Source organism: Rhinopithecus bieti, unplaced genomic scaffold (genome assembly GCF_001698545.2).
Source record: "Rhinopithecus bieti isolate Rb0 unplaced genomic scaffold, ASM169854v2 scaffold_51154, whole genome shotgun sequence".
Taxonomy (NCBI): Eukaryota; Metazoa; Chordata; class Mammalia; order Primates; family Cercopithecidae; genus Rhinopithecus; species Rhinopithecus bieti.
Genome location: NW_016820246.1, coordinates 90,478 through 106,085, shown reverse-complemented (window position 1 = coordinate 106,085; position 15,608 = coordinate 90,478). Strand labels below are relative to the sequence as shown.

General features: G+C 38.1%; 1 protein-coding gene across 1 annotated transcript in view; it reads right to left on the bottom strand.

The window, feature by feature from the left end:
* The window catches only part of HEATR5B (HEAT repeat containing 5B), a 118,379-nt gene that overhangs the window by 95,659 nt on the left and 7,112 nt on the right, over positions 1 to 15,608 (bottom strand). The window contains 7 exon segments of the mRNA XM_017859688.1: positions 959 to 1,209; positions 1,990 to 2,145; positions 5,298 to 5,547; positions 6,828 to 6,985; positions 8,967 to 9,138; positions 12,620 to 12,769; positions 14,056 to 14,164. Coding sequence (XP_017715177.1) covers positions 959 to 1,209; positions 1,990 to 2,145; positions 5,298 to 5,547; positions 6,828 to 6,985; positions 8,967 to 9,138; positions 12,620 to 12,769; positions 14,056 to 14,164 — 1,246 coding nt within the window.

Sequence of the window (15,608 nt, the reverse complement as noted above, 5' to 3'; positions counted from 1 at the left end):
AAAGGAGAAAAAAAAGCTACTCATATTTTTATTTTATTTTATTTTTTGAGACAGAGTCTTACTCTGTCACCCAGGCTGGAGTGCAGTGGTGCAATCTCAGTTCACTGCAACCTCCGCCTCCTCGGTTCAAGCGATTCTCTTGCCTCAGCCTCCCAAGTAGCTGGGATTACAGGCATGGGCCACAATGCCTGGCTAATTTTTCTGTATTTTTAGTAGAGACAAGGTTTCACCATGTCAACCAGGCTGGTGTCAAACTCCTGACCTCAAATGATCCACCTGCCTCGCCTTTCAAAGTGCTGGGATTACAGGCATGAGCCACCATGTCCAGCCACAATTTATTAAAACCACTCAGTTTTTATTAAACATTATCAAAATGCTAAATATGACAATAGCATATTCTCCTAACATCTTTGAATATATAGCAATGTGAACTTTTATTTCTAAAAGCTGAAAGAAAAACTCTGACTTTCAAATAATTACTATATTAGTATAAGGTTGGGTTTTTTTTTTTTTTTAGAGACAGGGTAGGTCTTGGTTTGTCATCCAGGCTGGAGGACAGTGGCATGTTCATAGCTCACCGTAACCTCAAACTCCTAGGCTCAAGTGATCCTTCCAACCCATCCTCCCCAGCAGCTAGGACCACGAAGCTTGGCTAACTTATTTTAATTTTTTGTAATGAAGGGGTCTCACTATGTTGCCTAGGCTGTTTTTTTATTCTTTCCCTCTAAAATAAACTATAACATGTTACTACACTTAGACAAAATCTATTATCCTTACATCAGAATTAAATATCAAATTATAATTAGGGTCTGCTAACCCTATAGTAAGAACACTATGTTTTATGTTAATATAGTAAAACTGTTATTTGACCATCCCATTCAACATCAAACACAGCAGCATTCCTATGAAGACCAAAGCCCATGTGACAGCATTCACAAATCTAGGATCTCTGTCGTACCTTTCCTTTGGCATGAGGAATGCCCAAAGGACACTGATGTACTCCACCTAACAAAGCAGCCATTGCAAAACTATATCCACTAACAGCTTCTGGTGAGGTCTTCAAGTTGTTGAGCCGTTCTGCACACCTGTCTAGAAATGGTGTCAGCTGGAAAGGTAATGCCACAGCCACACAGCGCAAACACCATGCAGCAGCAAGTCGGGCAGCCATGCTTGGATGAAGAAGCACTGAAGTCACAATCTCCAAAAGCCCTAAAAAAGAAATGCTCAAAATATTACTCTTTAATAAAGCCAAATGATTTCAGAAACTCAAAGACTATCTAAAAAACAATAACTGAAATCACAATCACCATGATTTCACCCATATAGATCCATAACTTTGCCTAAAACTACATTTATTATTCATAAATAGTAGAGTACTTCAAAGGAACATTTTCTATGAAGAACATAGTACAATTATATCCAATGTTGATGTAAAATTTAATAGAAGTCTTCAACAAATTTTAGTCAATTTTTATTAAAAAACTACCACAATTGCTTTTGATTTCTGTTCCAAAACTTTATTTAACCATTTAATTCAATATTCTTTAAAAGGAATCTTTTTTTTTTTTTTTGAGACTCGCTCTGTCCCCCAGGCTGGAGTGCAGTGGCATGATCTTGGCTCACTGCAACCTATGCCTCCTGGGCTCAAGCAATACTCCTGCCTCAGCCTCCCAAGTAGATTACAGGCACATGTCACCACACCTGGCTAATTTCTGTATTTTTAGTAGAGACAGACCTTCACCATGTTGACCAGGATGGTCTCGAACTCCTGACCTCAAGTGATCCGTCCACCAGGGCCTCCCAAAGTGCCAGGATTACAGGCATGAGCCACCGCGCCCAGCCTATCACAATGAATCTTAATTTAAGTAAAACCTGATGATCTGAAGTGCTAATGATGATGATAAGCAACTAATCAGGAATTAAATATCAATCACACCTACGACTGAAAAAAGTGAAAAAAACATGCTAGGAAGTAACTGAATGTCAAACCTATAGATGCTTCTTGAATAAGAGGGGATGCGGTGGCATTCAAGCTCTGCACCAGGCTCCCGAGTTCCTGGAGGGCACAGACCATCACATGCTGGCTTGCTGCAATGTCTGCTGCACCAGATTTGTTTTCTCCACTTGTGTCATTCACTACTGCTTCTGGAAACACAAAATCATGTCTTTGACATAGAAGAACTGAATGGTTTTTTTTTGTTCTACACAATTTATGATTTTAGCCATACCAGTTGATGTCTCAGTGTTAAAAACAATGCAGTTATTTCTCAGTGGAAAACTTGTAGAACTAAACACTGAAGTGACTTAAAAACACTGTTTAATGGCTTTATAATAATGCTAAAATATATACTGAGATATACCTTTGCTTCCAGGAATACAACCTAATTTTAGTGAGCAGCAGCAATCCAGTTTGTACAAAAGCACAGATACTGCAGAAACAAGACTCGGGTTCAAATCCCAATTCCACTAGTTATATTAGTTTTTTTTTTTTTTTTTTTTTTTTTTTTTTTGAGACGGAGTCTCGCTCTGTCACCAGGCTGAAGTGCAGTGGCTGGATCTCAGCTCACTGCAAGCTCACCTCAGGGGTTACGAGCGCCATTCTCCTGCCTCAGCCTCCCGAGTACGCTGGGACCTGCAGGCGCCCGCCCACCTCACCCGGCTAGTTTTTGTATTTTTTTTTTAGTTAGAGACGGGGGTTCCACCGTGTTAGCCAGGATGGTCTCGACCTCCTGACCTCCGTGATCCCGCCGTCTCGGCTCCAAGAGTGCTGGGATTACAGGCTTGAGCCACCGCGCCCTGGCCCTAGTTATATTAGTTTTGTAATCATTGGGCAAGATATTTCAACTTTTCTGTCCCAAATTTCCTTATCTGTTAATGGGCTTACATGCCTATTTCAAATGGTACTGTGGTGATTAAAAAGTCAGTGCAAATAAAGAATTTAACACAATGCTGCCCATAATACACATTCAATAAATGTTAGCAGCTATTATTACTTTATTACCATTGCTACTTTAAGTGTTCCAATATATTGGAGGTATCTGTCAAATTACTGACCAGAAAACGGATCTATAAGGAAAATGACTTAAGAACTTCTTACTGGAATGCTTCTGAAAGTTCCATTAGCCTTGCTGCCCGCTAACCCAACCTTTCAGCTTCCACTAGAATTGAAATGTGTTTGACAAGAGACAATTAAAGATCCCTTGCCAAATTACTAATTGAGAATACATTCTGGCCCACAAATCCCCAATATGTATCATTATATTTAATTCTGCTTTCGGGACTTAAAAAAAAATCAAATAACAAATTTATGACCTTAACATTAAGAAGCTTTAAATGATAGTAAAACTTTCTTTTTTGCATCATTATGAATTAACAGACTATAAAATACATAATACAGAATAATAGGATATAACAGATTAATAAATTGAGGACTGTAATTAAATTTTTTTTTTTTTTGAGACAGAGCCTTGCTCTGTTGCCCAAGCTGGAGTGTAGTGGTGCCATCTCAGCTGACTACAACCTCTGCCTCCTGGGTTCAAGTAATCCTCCCACCTCAGCCTCCTGAGTAGCTGGGACTACAGGTGTATGCTACCACGCCCAACTAATTTTTGTATTTTTTAGTAGAGACAGGGTTTCACCATGTTGGGCAGGCTGTTCTCGAAGAACTCCTGGCCTCAAGTGATTGACCCATCTTGGCCTCCCAAAATGCTGGGATTACAGGCATGAGCCACCATGCCTGACCAAATAACTCTTTTGTTTTTAGGTATTTCTGGACTTGGAAAAGCATAAACTCTAGCTTTTGATTGCTAAAGTTTAAGCTCCCTGTGGACGGGTGCTGTATGCATCTGGCTTGCTATTTTACTCCCACTATTTTGCGCAGTGCTTCTGGCACTAAACATTTCCTCAGTGAATCAATGTGCCAATTATTCTTTAAGTTGTGAATCTAAGACAGATGACTATTTTAGCATATCTAAGGAATGATCTCTCATTAATTTAAACACTCTTTAATTCACAATTCATAATTTTCAGTTAGCTCTATACATTTAAAACTAGTTTACTGACTGGGCATGGTGGCTCATATCTGTACTCCCAGCACTCTGGAAGGCCAAGGCAGGTGTATCACTTGAGGTCAGGAGTTCAAGACCAGCCTGGCCAATGTGGTGAAACCCTGTTTCTACTAAAAATACAAAAATTAGCAGGGTATGTGGTGGCACATGCCTCTAATCACAGCTACTCAGGAGGGTGAGGCAGGAGAATAATTTGAACCCAGGAGGCGGAGGTTGTAGTCAGCTGAGATCGCACCACTGCACTCCAGCCTGGGCAGCAGAGCTACACTCTGTCTCAAATAAAATAATATAAAATAAAAAATAAAACTAGTTTACTAAGTAAGCTATTATCAACAACAAAAACTACAACTATTTATGTGTTTTTTCACTAATTTTATAAAACATTTAATACATATATATCTGAAAAATAAATTATTGATGATATTTACTCATTAAATCCTTATTCCAAAAGACCTCTATTAGGCAATATAATTTGCCTTATTAAAGTTAGTATATACTTCTAATTGTGAAAAAATTAAACTGTCTTTTAGAATTTATATTTTGCCTTGCTTTTATATTTAGCTTATAACTGGATTAAAAGCTCCATGAAGGCAGAAACTTTATCTCATTCATTATTGAAACCCCGAATTACTGCTCTGCAAATCTCACTCAGTAACTACTTGTTAAATTGAAAAATTTATAAAATTGATACTTTTTAGAAAAGAATTTCTTGTAATTATGTATAACCGAAGTTTCACAGTGCATCTTATGGGGGCTAATAACCATCTGTAATTGTTCCTCTCTAAGTTTTCATATTAAGCCTATGAGGGGAGGAAAAGAAACAATAAAAATACATGTTTATAAAACAACAGGCTCTAAAAGCAGAAAGATCACAATATATTATTCTTTGAAGACAGCAACCATTGTGCTGCTGCATGCCAGGAAATTTATAAAATCAGCAAAGGTGCTAGAAATAAAACAGAAAACACAATCTTACCAACATGCCACCCAAATCTTTAAAAAGTCTATTTCACTGTAATTATGTGATTTTAATATCAAATAAGAGTAGTCAATAAGTATGAAAACACATAGAAAGATAAACTAGTCAGTCCTATTGATATTTATTAAGAAGAATAATAGGCCAGGCGCGGTGGCTCAAGCCTGTAATCCCAGCACTTTGGGAGGNAAAGAAGAAGAATAAAAAACTAAATGACTAAGGTAATCAACACACATAATGATACCAATTCTTACCTACAGCTTTCATTTGTTTTCCAATAGCTTGGCAGATTTCTTTGGCAGCTGCAATCTGGGCTTTTTCACCTAGCAAACTGCCCACAGTAGCTCTTAGGATAAAGGAAACACATCGTCTTGAATACACAGCCTCCACATGTGTTTGTGTTGCCCGAGGATGGGAAACCAGATCAAGTACATGGGACAGGAACGTGGCAAAGCTGCGCTCCAACCACTGACCACCCAATGTTGTCACAAAAACAACGTATGCCTGTAAATAGAGGAAGGGACGACTTCAGATATACTTACATTACTGAACAGAAATCAAAGATAAAACAACTACAAAAATAAATGATAACAGCATGCAGAATAAATTATATTTGAGACTAAAACAGAGAAAATTTAAAGTTGAGATCTTTTTACTACTTCTGGAATAGGAATTATTAGTGAAGTATCTTTGACTAAAAAACAGTTCTTAAGATAACAACTTCATGAAGAACACAAAGGGACAGCAGTGAGAGGGAAGGGAAGCTGAATTTACCCCAGTGATTGGGAGGTAACAAGTTACAGAAACAAGAAAACCTTAGCATCCTAAAGAGCTATAAAATCTTACTTACGACTTTCTCTGTAAGTTAAACCATTGTTTACTAATATTTTATACTTGTTCCGGGTTCAAGGTACAGTCATGATTTTGACTGAAATCATGATTTTGACTATGATCACCATTTCAACTTACTAGGTGTTAAGTATTATTAGATCATTAACCATAACCTCGTGTCTGGTGTTGCTATTTGAAATTATAATTCCAAGTCAGATATAATCTTATAATTACATTGGTGATTAAACACTGATAGAAAATCCAATCAAAGCATTAACCAATATTTTTAGGTACAGGGTTGTTGGAGAATATTAAAATCTAAATGCTCAAGCTACCTGAATACAGTTTCAATGAAAACTGAGTTATTTTATATCTGATTTTCTGTTAAGCAAAACATAGGAACTTTATTTAAAGATATTCACACAAATATAGTAGACACAGGTTTATTTATGTATCATTAAATATCTATTGAATTTCCATATAAGCATGTAATTTGGAATTTGAATGTAACTCATTCATTTGGTAAAAGAAACATTTCGAAAGAAACCAGACAATATTAAAAATCTCTCCATTAGCTGTTACTTCATAACAGTCTTCCATGAAGTTTCATAAGTGATATGAACAAAATCTTTTTTTTTTTGAGACGGAGTCTCCCTCTGTCACCCAGGCTAGAGTGCAGTAGCATGATCTTGGCTCACTGCAACCTCCACCTCCCTGGTTGAAGTGATCCTCCTACCTCAGCCTCCTGAGAAGCTGGGACTACAGGTATGCGCCACCACGTCTGGCTAATTTTTTGGTATTTTTAGTAGAGACGGGGTTTCATCATGTTAGTCAGGCTGGTCTCAAACTCCTGACCTCAGGCTATCGCCCACCTTAGCCTCCCAAAGTGCTGGGATTACAGGCATGAGCCACCACGCCCAGCCAAAATTATTTTACACATATATGTTACAAACCTGCGTAACTCCAACTCTCACTTCACGATTAACGGACCCTCCAACTTTTAACATTTCTCCACCGCTCTTTAAGAAACCTGATCCTCCACGCAGAAATCCTGTGGCCATGAGTTCTAAGACTTCATCAAATGTTGCTCGCTTCACATTCTGACGCATTACTTTCAGGAAGAAAAATAAAAGTATGAGCAAATATATTTCTGCGGCACTCTAGCTTAATAATTCAAGTAATTATTTTTAAGGATATGCTATTACAATGGGGAAATGGTTTAGTTTCCTTATAATTTTTCTCTTAAAACTTTCAATGTACTTGTAAACCTGAATTCAATTCCAAAGCAAAAAATGCTCAGAAAAATGGAAAGAGCTAGAAATAAAAGCAATTCAATAAATCTATGCAAAACAGTCTAATAATAATGACAATACTATGTGTAACACAATAAGGACAAAGCGTACCCACAGCAAATACTACTAACTGATCTCAGTTCTCATTCCTGCCTGAGGTGGACACAAAAAACTTTTCTCATCACAGTGCTTTCTACACAGCAGTTACCAATAGATGAAAATGTTACTGGGAATGCAACTGAATCAGCATCCCTGGTATAGAGTTTCACATTTTATGAAGTCCTTCCACATATAGTAGCAAATGCAATCCTCACAAAACTTCTGTAGAGGAGGTATAAAGCTCATGGCTAAGAATGCAAGCTTTGGTATTTGGCTGCCCGGAATATGAATTTCATTTCCGACACAGAACAGTTTTTAGAAAATTCGTTACAGAATCTAAGTCTCAATTTCCTCATCTATAAAACAGTAATAACAACAGTACATATAATTCACAGGGCTTTTAGGAGGAATAAATTTTGTAATACACATAATTCAGTGCCCGGCACATAGTCAGCACTTTAAAACATTACATCATCATCATCATAATCTACTGAAATAATTATCATTAAAGATGAAGAAATCAAAGCTCAAAGAAGTGAAATAGGGTTTCACAGTTAATAAATACAAGAGACAGGACTTGAACCTAAAACATCTGGTTCTGTTTCTATGATACAGAGGTGGGGTAGAGGTGAGGACAAGACTGGGGCAAAGTTAACTCAGCATCTGCTCACAGGCACCCCTGAGGTATCTCTATGGAACTGTGAAGCAAAGCAAGAGTAATTTGAAAACTCAGTGCTGCCTCTGCTTCTGTTTATAATGATAATCAGGAAAAATTAAAAATTAATACTGTGGTACAAATGGGGATCTACTCATCAGAGACTGAAAATAAATAGCAAATAAAGTACCAGATTCCAGTACTTTATACACTATCCAAAATCATTTCATAAATCTTGTATGCTTATATGTCCAGCATAATTGCTAGATATCCGATACATTATCATCACAAAAAATGTGACTATATCAAGGAAAATGCCATTTGGGTTTTTTTTGTTTTGTTTTGTTTTAATTTTTTGAGATGGAGTCTTGCTCTGTCACCCAGGCTGGAGTGCAGTGGCGCGACCTCGGCTCACTGCAACCTCTGCTACCCGGGTTCATGCCATTCTCCTGCCTCAGCCTCCTGAGTAGCTGGGATTATAGGCGCGTACCACCATGCCCAGCTAATTTTTGTATTTTTTTTTTTTTTTGAGACGGAGTCTCGCTCTGTCGCCCAGGCTGGAGTGCAGTGGTGCAATCTCGGCTCACTGCAAGCTCCGCTTCCCAGGTTCATGCCATTTTCCTGCCTCAGCCTCCCGAGTAGCTGGGACTACAGACGCCCGCCACCACGCCCGGCTAATTTTTTGTATTTTTAGTAGAGATGGGGTTTCACGAGTTAGCCAGTGAATCTATCCCACTCTCAGTCCCAAAGTGCTGGGATATACAGGCATGAGCCACTGCGCCTGGCCAATTTTTGTATTTTTAGTAGAGACGGGGTTTCAGCATCTTGGCCAGGCTAGTCTTGAACTCCTGACCTCGTGATCCAACCGTCTTGGCCTCCCAAAAGTGCTGGGATTACAGGTGTGAGCCACCACGCCCAGCCAGGTTCTTTCATTTTATGAAAAAGTAGACAAAGATACCTAAAAATTTAAATCCATTACAGTGACCTGCCTATATGTAATAACTAAATAGGTCTGTTATAGTCTAAATCAAGGGCAAACACAATACCTGTTGCCTGTTTTGGCATTAATGCCGTGGCCATGACTGTTCCTAAAAGTTTAGACACTGCCACTCGTACCCCATAATTTGAGTTTTCCAAAGCCTTAAAGCAGAGAGTGGCTATATTTTCTAGTTCAGCAGTCCACATAAATACAGCTTCATTCTGTAGTTCTAGTAGACACTGGAATTAAAAACAAAAAAGTAAATAACATCCTACAACATCTGCTTCCAGAGATGGAATAGCAAGAACCAGACTCACCGCCTCTCTTGAGATAACCAAAACACTTGACAAAATAAATGAAACAAGTTTTCAAGACACTGGACCTCAGGCAATGAAGCATCTTCAGGTACCCTTAAGAGATGAGGAAAAAACAAGATGAACCCTACAATTGTCCCAGCCTACTGCTTTGAGAGAGTTTCCAGTAACAAAGAAACATCTAACACTAAACTACCACATTAGAAAAGAAGAAGGGTCTCAAATCAATAATCTCAGCTTCACCCTTAAAAAACTAGATGAGGCCGGGCGCGGTGGCTCAAGCCTGTAATCCCAGCACTTTGGGAGGCCGAGGCGGGCGGATCACGAGGTCAGGAGATCGAGACCATCCTGGCTAACCCGGTGAAACTCCGTCTCTACTAAAAAAATACAAAAAACTAGCCGGGCGAGGTGGCGGGCGCCTGTAGTCCCAGCTACTCGGGAGGCTGAGGCAGGAAAATGGCGTGAACCCGGAAGGCGGAGCTTGCAGTGAGCTGAGATCCGGCCACTGCACTCCAGCCTGGGCGACAGAGCGAGACTCCGTCTCAAAAAAAAAAAAAACTAGATGAAAGAGAGCAAATTCAACACAAAGTAAGCCGAAAAAGGAAACAATAAAGGAATTAATGACTAGGAAACTAAAAAATAATAGAAATGAAACCAAAGCTGCTTCTTTAAGAAGACTAATAAATTTGATAAATCTCTAGTCAGGCTGATCAGGAAAAACAAAACAGTAAAAATACAAATTACCAAAATTAGAAATGAGAGAGGTCAAATCACTACAGATCCAACATGTTTTAAAAGTTAAAGAGAATATGTGAACAACTTTATGCCAATAAAGTTTACAACTTAGAGGAAATAGACAATTCACTCAAGAAACAGATAACCTGAATAGCCCAATATCTGTGTTAAATTTTGATTCTGTACTTCAAAATCTTTCCCTCAAAAAAAACTCTAGGAGATGGCTACACCAGTGAATTCAACAAAATGTTCAGGTAAGAAACAATACCAATTCTATACAAACTCTTCCAGAATATCGAAGGGAACTTTCCAACTAATCCTATAATGCTAGTATCACCCTGACGCTGAAACCTAACAAAGACACTACATGAAAAAGAAACTACATACCCATATCCCTCATGAACACAGATACACATTTCTAAACAAACTTCTAGCAACTCTAATACAATAATATATAATAAAGATAATATATCATGACCAAGTGAGATTTATCTTAAGAATGCAATATTGGGCCGGGTGCGGTGGCTCACGCCTGTAATCCCAGCACTTTGGGAGGCCGAGAAGGGCAGATGACAAGGTCAGGAGTTCGAGACCAGCCTGGCCAATATGGTGAAACCCTGTCTCCACCAAAAATACAAAAAAAGTTAGCCGGGTGTGGTGGCGTGCGCCTGTAGTCCCAGCTACTCGGAAGGCTGAGGCAGAAGAATGCACACCAACCTGGGTGACAGAGGGATATTCTGTCTCAAAAAAAAAAAAAAGAAAAGAAAAGAATGCAATATTGGTTAAAATTGTAAAACTAATCAATGTTATTCACGACAGTAGCAAACTAAAAAAGAAAAAACAAATCATTATCTCAACAGATGCTGAAAAATGATTTGACAGGCACATGCCACCACACCTGGCTAATTTTTGCATTTTTAGTAGAGATGGGGTTTTGCCATGTTGGCCAGGCTGGTCTCGAACTCCTGATCTCAGGTGATCCTTCCGTCTCGGCCTCCCAAAGTGCTGGGATTACAGGTGTGAGCCACCACGCTAGCCTAGATGTTGACATTGATATAATTCATGATTTTATTCATATTTTCCCAGTCTTATTTGTATTCTGTCAAGATCTGCACATTTAACATTACAAGATGTTTTGCTAAGAGAAATTAAAGACCAAAATAAATGGAGAGATATATCACGTATGTTCATAGGGTGGAAGACTTAATATTGTTAGGATATTGGCAATTCTCTCCAAATTCAATGTAACCTGAATCAAAATCCCAGCATGGTCTTTTTGTAGACATTGACAAACCTAGACTAGGCAAAACAATTTTGAAAAAGAACAAAGTTGGAGGACTAACAGCACCTGATTTCAAGACTTACTATAAAGGTACTGTCATGAAGAAAAGTGTTGTTGGCATCAAGATAGACAAATGGATCAATAAAACAGAACAGAGTCCAAAATTATACCTATACACATACACACAACTAATTTTCCACAAAGGGAGCAAAGGGAGCTTAGCGAAGAAAAGACAGGCTTTTCGAAATGGCACTGGAAGAAGTGGATATCCATATTGAAAACAAAAAACAAAAAAATGTGATTCCAACCTTGCACCATATACAAAAATTAACTCAAAATGGATCATATATCTAAGTATAAAACTATAAAACCCCTAGAAGGAAACACAGGACAAACCCTGGTTTACAAAATGTTTCCTTAGATACAACACCAAAAGCACAATTCATATAAGAAAAACAGATACATTGGATGAAATTCAAAACGTCTTTTCCTTACAAGGCACTATTTAGAGAATAAAGAGACAGGCCACCGATTGGGAAAATATTTGTAAATCACATATCTGATAAAGGAATATGTAAAGAACCTATAAAACACTCTCAAAAGTCAGTAATTACAAAACAACCCTATAAAACAATGGACAAAAGATTGAGCACATCCTTCTTCAAAGAAGACATGGATGGCAAATAAGCACCTGAAGATATGCTTATCATTCATCATTAGGGAAATGCAAATTAAAGCCACAATGAGATACCATTGAGATATGAGATACAATGAGATATGTATCCATTAGAATGGCTTAAATTAAAAAGACTGTCAGTAACAAACAATGGTGATGACGTGGAGGAAGTGAAATTCTCATACACTGCTAGTAGAGATGTAAAATGGCACAAGTACTTTGGAAAACTGTTTTGTAGTTATCTGAACGTTAAACTAAATCTGCCCTATGAACCAGCTATTTCATCCCTAGGTATTTGCCGAAGAGAAATGAAAGCATATGTTCATGCAAAAACTCATATACAGATGTTCACAGAAGCTTTTTTTGTAATAATCAAAACTGGAAGCAACTCAAATGTTTGTAACAGGTGAGTGAACAAACCAATGTGACATATCCATACAAGGAAATACTACTCAGCAATAAAAAGGAATGAACTATGGATACATATACAACATAAATGAATTTCAAAATAATTATACCAAGCGAAAGAAGCCAGAATATACATACGCACAAAAGTATATCTCAGGATGTGATACTATTATATATAATTCTAGAAAATTAAACTAATCTATTGGAACACAAAACATAATTTAAAATTTTAAAAGAAAAAAATCATTGACTGTTTAAGAGCAAGAAGGATAAGGAGCAGCATTCTAAATTGGTCAAGTACTAACCTTGGCCACTGCACATCTAACAGCCATTGACCTATCAGTCAAGAGAGATCTGGCATTCTTATAAATATCACGATGAGAGGAAGCTGCTGCACCACCCAGGCCACTTAGAACTTTCTGCAGACTCATTAAGATTTCACTTCGCCCTTGAGACTAGACATGTATAGGAAAAAAAAAAAAAGATTTTGTAAAATAAATTCCATATTTAAACAAGAACATACCAAGACAAAAGTTCTTTGGGTCTAATGGTCTTATCGCCAAATTATAAACAGTAAATAATGAAAAGTACAATAAAATTAAGTATCCTGGAAAGTAAGAATATTCCATTAAATAATACCTTTCTTAAAAATTAGGTGATAAGTAAATATATTCCAAAGTTTCTATGACTTACTGAAGTACATACAATATACTGAGAACATGAAGACAGACTCAAAAGCTTCAATACAGCTCAACGATCCAAACTTTCAGAATATAAAATATTTTCAGAATATAAAATATTAAGTATAAAATAGTCAAGAAAAAAATACATAAACCATACAAAAGAGGAAGCAGAAAACAACCAACACATTTAAAAAAAGTGTCAGAAATACAGCAAACCTTCATCTTCTTGTGACTAACTCAAACTCTTATATTCATATTCTCATAGTGCTTATTGTTATTTCTAACAGTGTACTCATCACACAGAGTATCACAATGCTTATTCACACTCAGATCTCTTCCGCTAGATTGTAAGTTCTTTGAGGTCAGGACCATCTTTGTATGCTTAATGCCTGACAAATAATATTTTATCAATTCTTTTTTAGTGAATGAATAGACAAATAGTTCCCAGAAGAGGTATCCAATTCCAGTCCAGTGACAGGTATCACTGAACAGGAAAATAGTTCAGACACAAAACACACAGGCACAGGGAAAAGGCTATGTGACAAAGGAGGCAGAGATGGGAGAGATGCATCTATAAGCCAAGGAAGATCAAAGATTTCCAGCAACCACTAGAAGATAAGAACGAAAGGAAGCATTCTTCTCTAGATCCTTCAGTGGAAACATGGCCTTGCTGACACTTTATCGCAGACCTCCAGCTTCCAGAACTGTGAGACAATAAATTGCTGTTTTAAGCCACCCAGTCTAAGGTAATTTATTACAGCAACCAGAAAATTAACACATTAGCTATGGCACCAAAAAAAGAAGAAAAAAAAGGCCAATCCAAAAGTATCACAGGACTAAATAAAAAATAACACGTAAACCTACTCATTGTCAAAGAAAAGCATTCTTTCTCTTCCCCCTAATGTATGTTAAAAGAAGGGACAAGTAATAATTTGAAATTACCTCCTTGTTAAGCAATATGAGTACCACAGTGACAGAAAAAGAAACAAACATATTTTAGCTGACATCTAACTCTTGCCACAAGCAAATATTCAAATAATATTGGTTGTAAAACTTACCTCTGCACTTTTCAGAGATTTCAATAGATTATTCACTGTTTCTGGAAATGCGCTGCCCAACATTCTCCCCATTTTTTCATAAAATGCTCCGACACAAGCCACTGCAGCCCTGTGAGAAGTGACAATTTCATTGGTCATCGTTCAGGTTAATGATACAATTATACTTTTCTCATTTTCAGAAATCAATCTGCATTTGTCTAGGACACATTTGGCTATAATCCTTAATTTCAACTATCGAAAACAATTTGTTTATCCTTCATAACTGCAACAAATACTATATTTACACTGTATTCTTGTTAAATACTATAAATTGTATTCTTGTTAAAATACAAAAGAATCTACATATGTACATAATAAATCATACCCGTTATTTGGGAAGAAATCCAAGCTTTTCTTTTTTTGGGGGGGAGACAAAGTCTCACTCTGTCACCCAGGCTGGAGTGCAGTGGTATGGTCCTGGCTCACTGCAACCTCCGCCTCCTGAGTTCAAGCCCTTCTCCCTCCTCAGCCTCCCAAGTAGCTGGGATTACAGGTGTGTGCCACCATTCCCAGCTCATTTTGTATATTTAGTAGAGACGGGGTTTCACCACATTAGCCAGGCTGATCTCGAACTCCTGACCTCAGGTGATCTGCCCGCCTCAGCCTCCCAAAGTGCTGGGATTACAGGCGTGAGCCACTGCGCCCAGCCCCTAAGCTTTGCTTCTATGAAGACTTTCCAAATTATGTCAATCCTCAACAATCCCTCTCTTCTTTCATTATATGTAACACTAATGTCAATCACTCATTTTGACAAAATTATATCATTTACTGTGTTGTAACTTGACCATTTTATATGTCTCTATCTTGTCCTGCCAGTGGAAATGTAAACTCCAGAAACAGGGAATGTATCTCACAAATTTGCATTGCTCACAGTGTCTGCCTCTTAATTTACAAATAATACTATACTATTTGTAAACCTGTAAAATTTAATCTAAATTACATTAACAGAACACTCGGAAGAATAAACTAATAGCAACACATTCTTCAGAAGCAAGAAATGACCCCACTGTCACTTAGGTCAATAGTAAGTGAATAGCTGTGGGTTTAGCTTAAAGGCAAAAGTAGGACATGGTGGTTAAGAGTGGATGCTTTTTGTAATCTCAGCACTTTGGGAGGCCAAGACGGGTGGATCACGAGGTCAGGAGATCGAGACCATCCTGGCGAACATGGTGAAACCCCGTCTCTACTAAAAAATACAAAAAAAAAAAAAAAGAGTGGATGCTTTTCGCTGGGCGCGGTGGCTCAAGCCTGTAATCCTAGCACTTTGGGAGGCCGAGGCGGGCGGATCACGAGGTCAGGAGATCGAGACCATCCCAGCTAACACAGTGAAACCCCGTCTCTACTAAAAAATACAAAAAATTAGCCGGGCGAGGTGGTGGGCGCCTGTAGTCCCAGCTACTCGGGAGGCTGAGGCAGAAGAATGGCGTAAACCCGGGAGGTGGAGCTTGCAGTGAGCCGAGATCCGGCCACTGCACTCCAGCCTGGGTGACAGAGTGAGACTCTGTCTCAAAAAA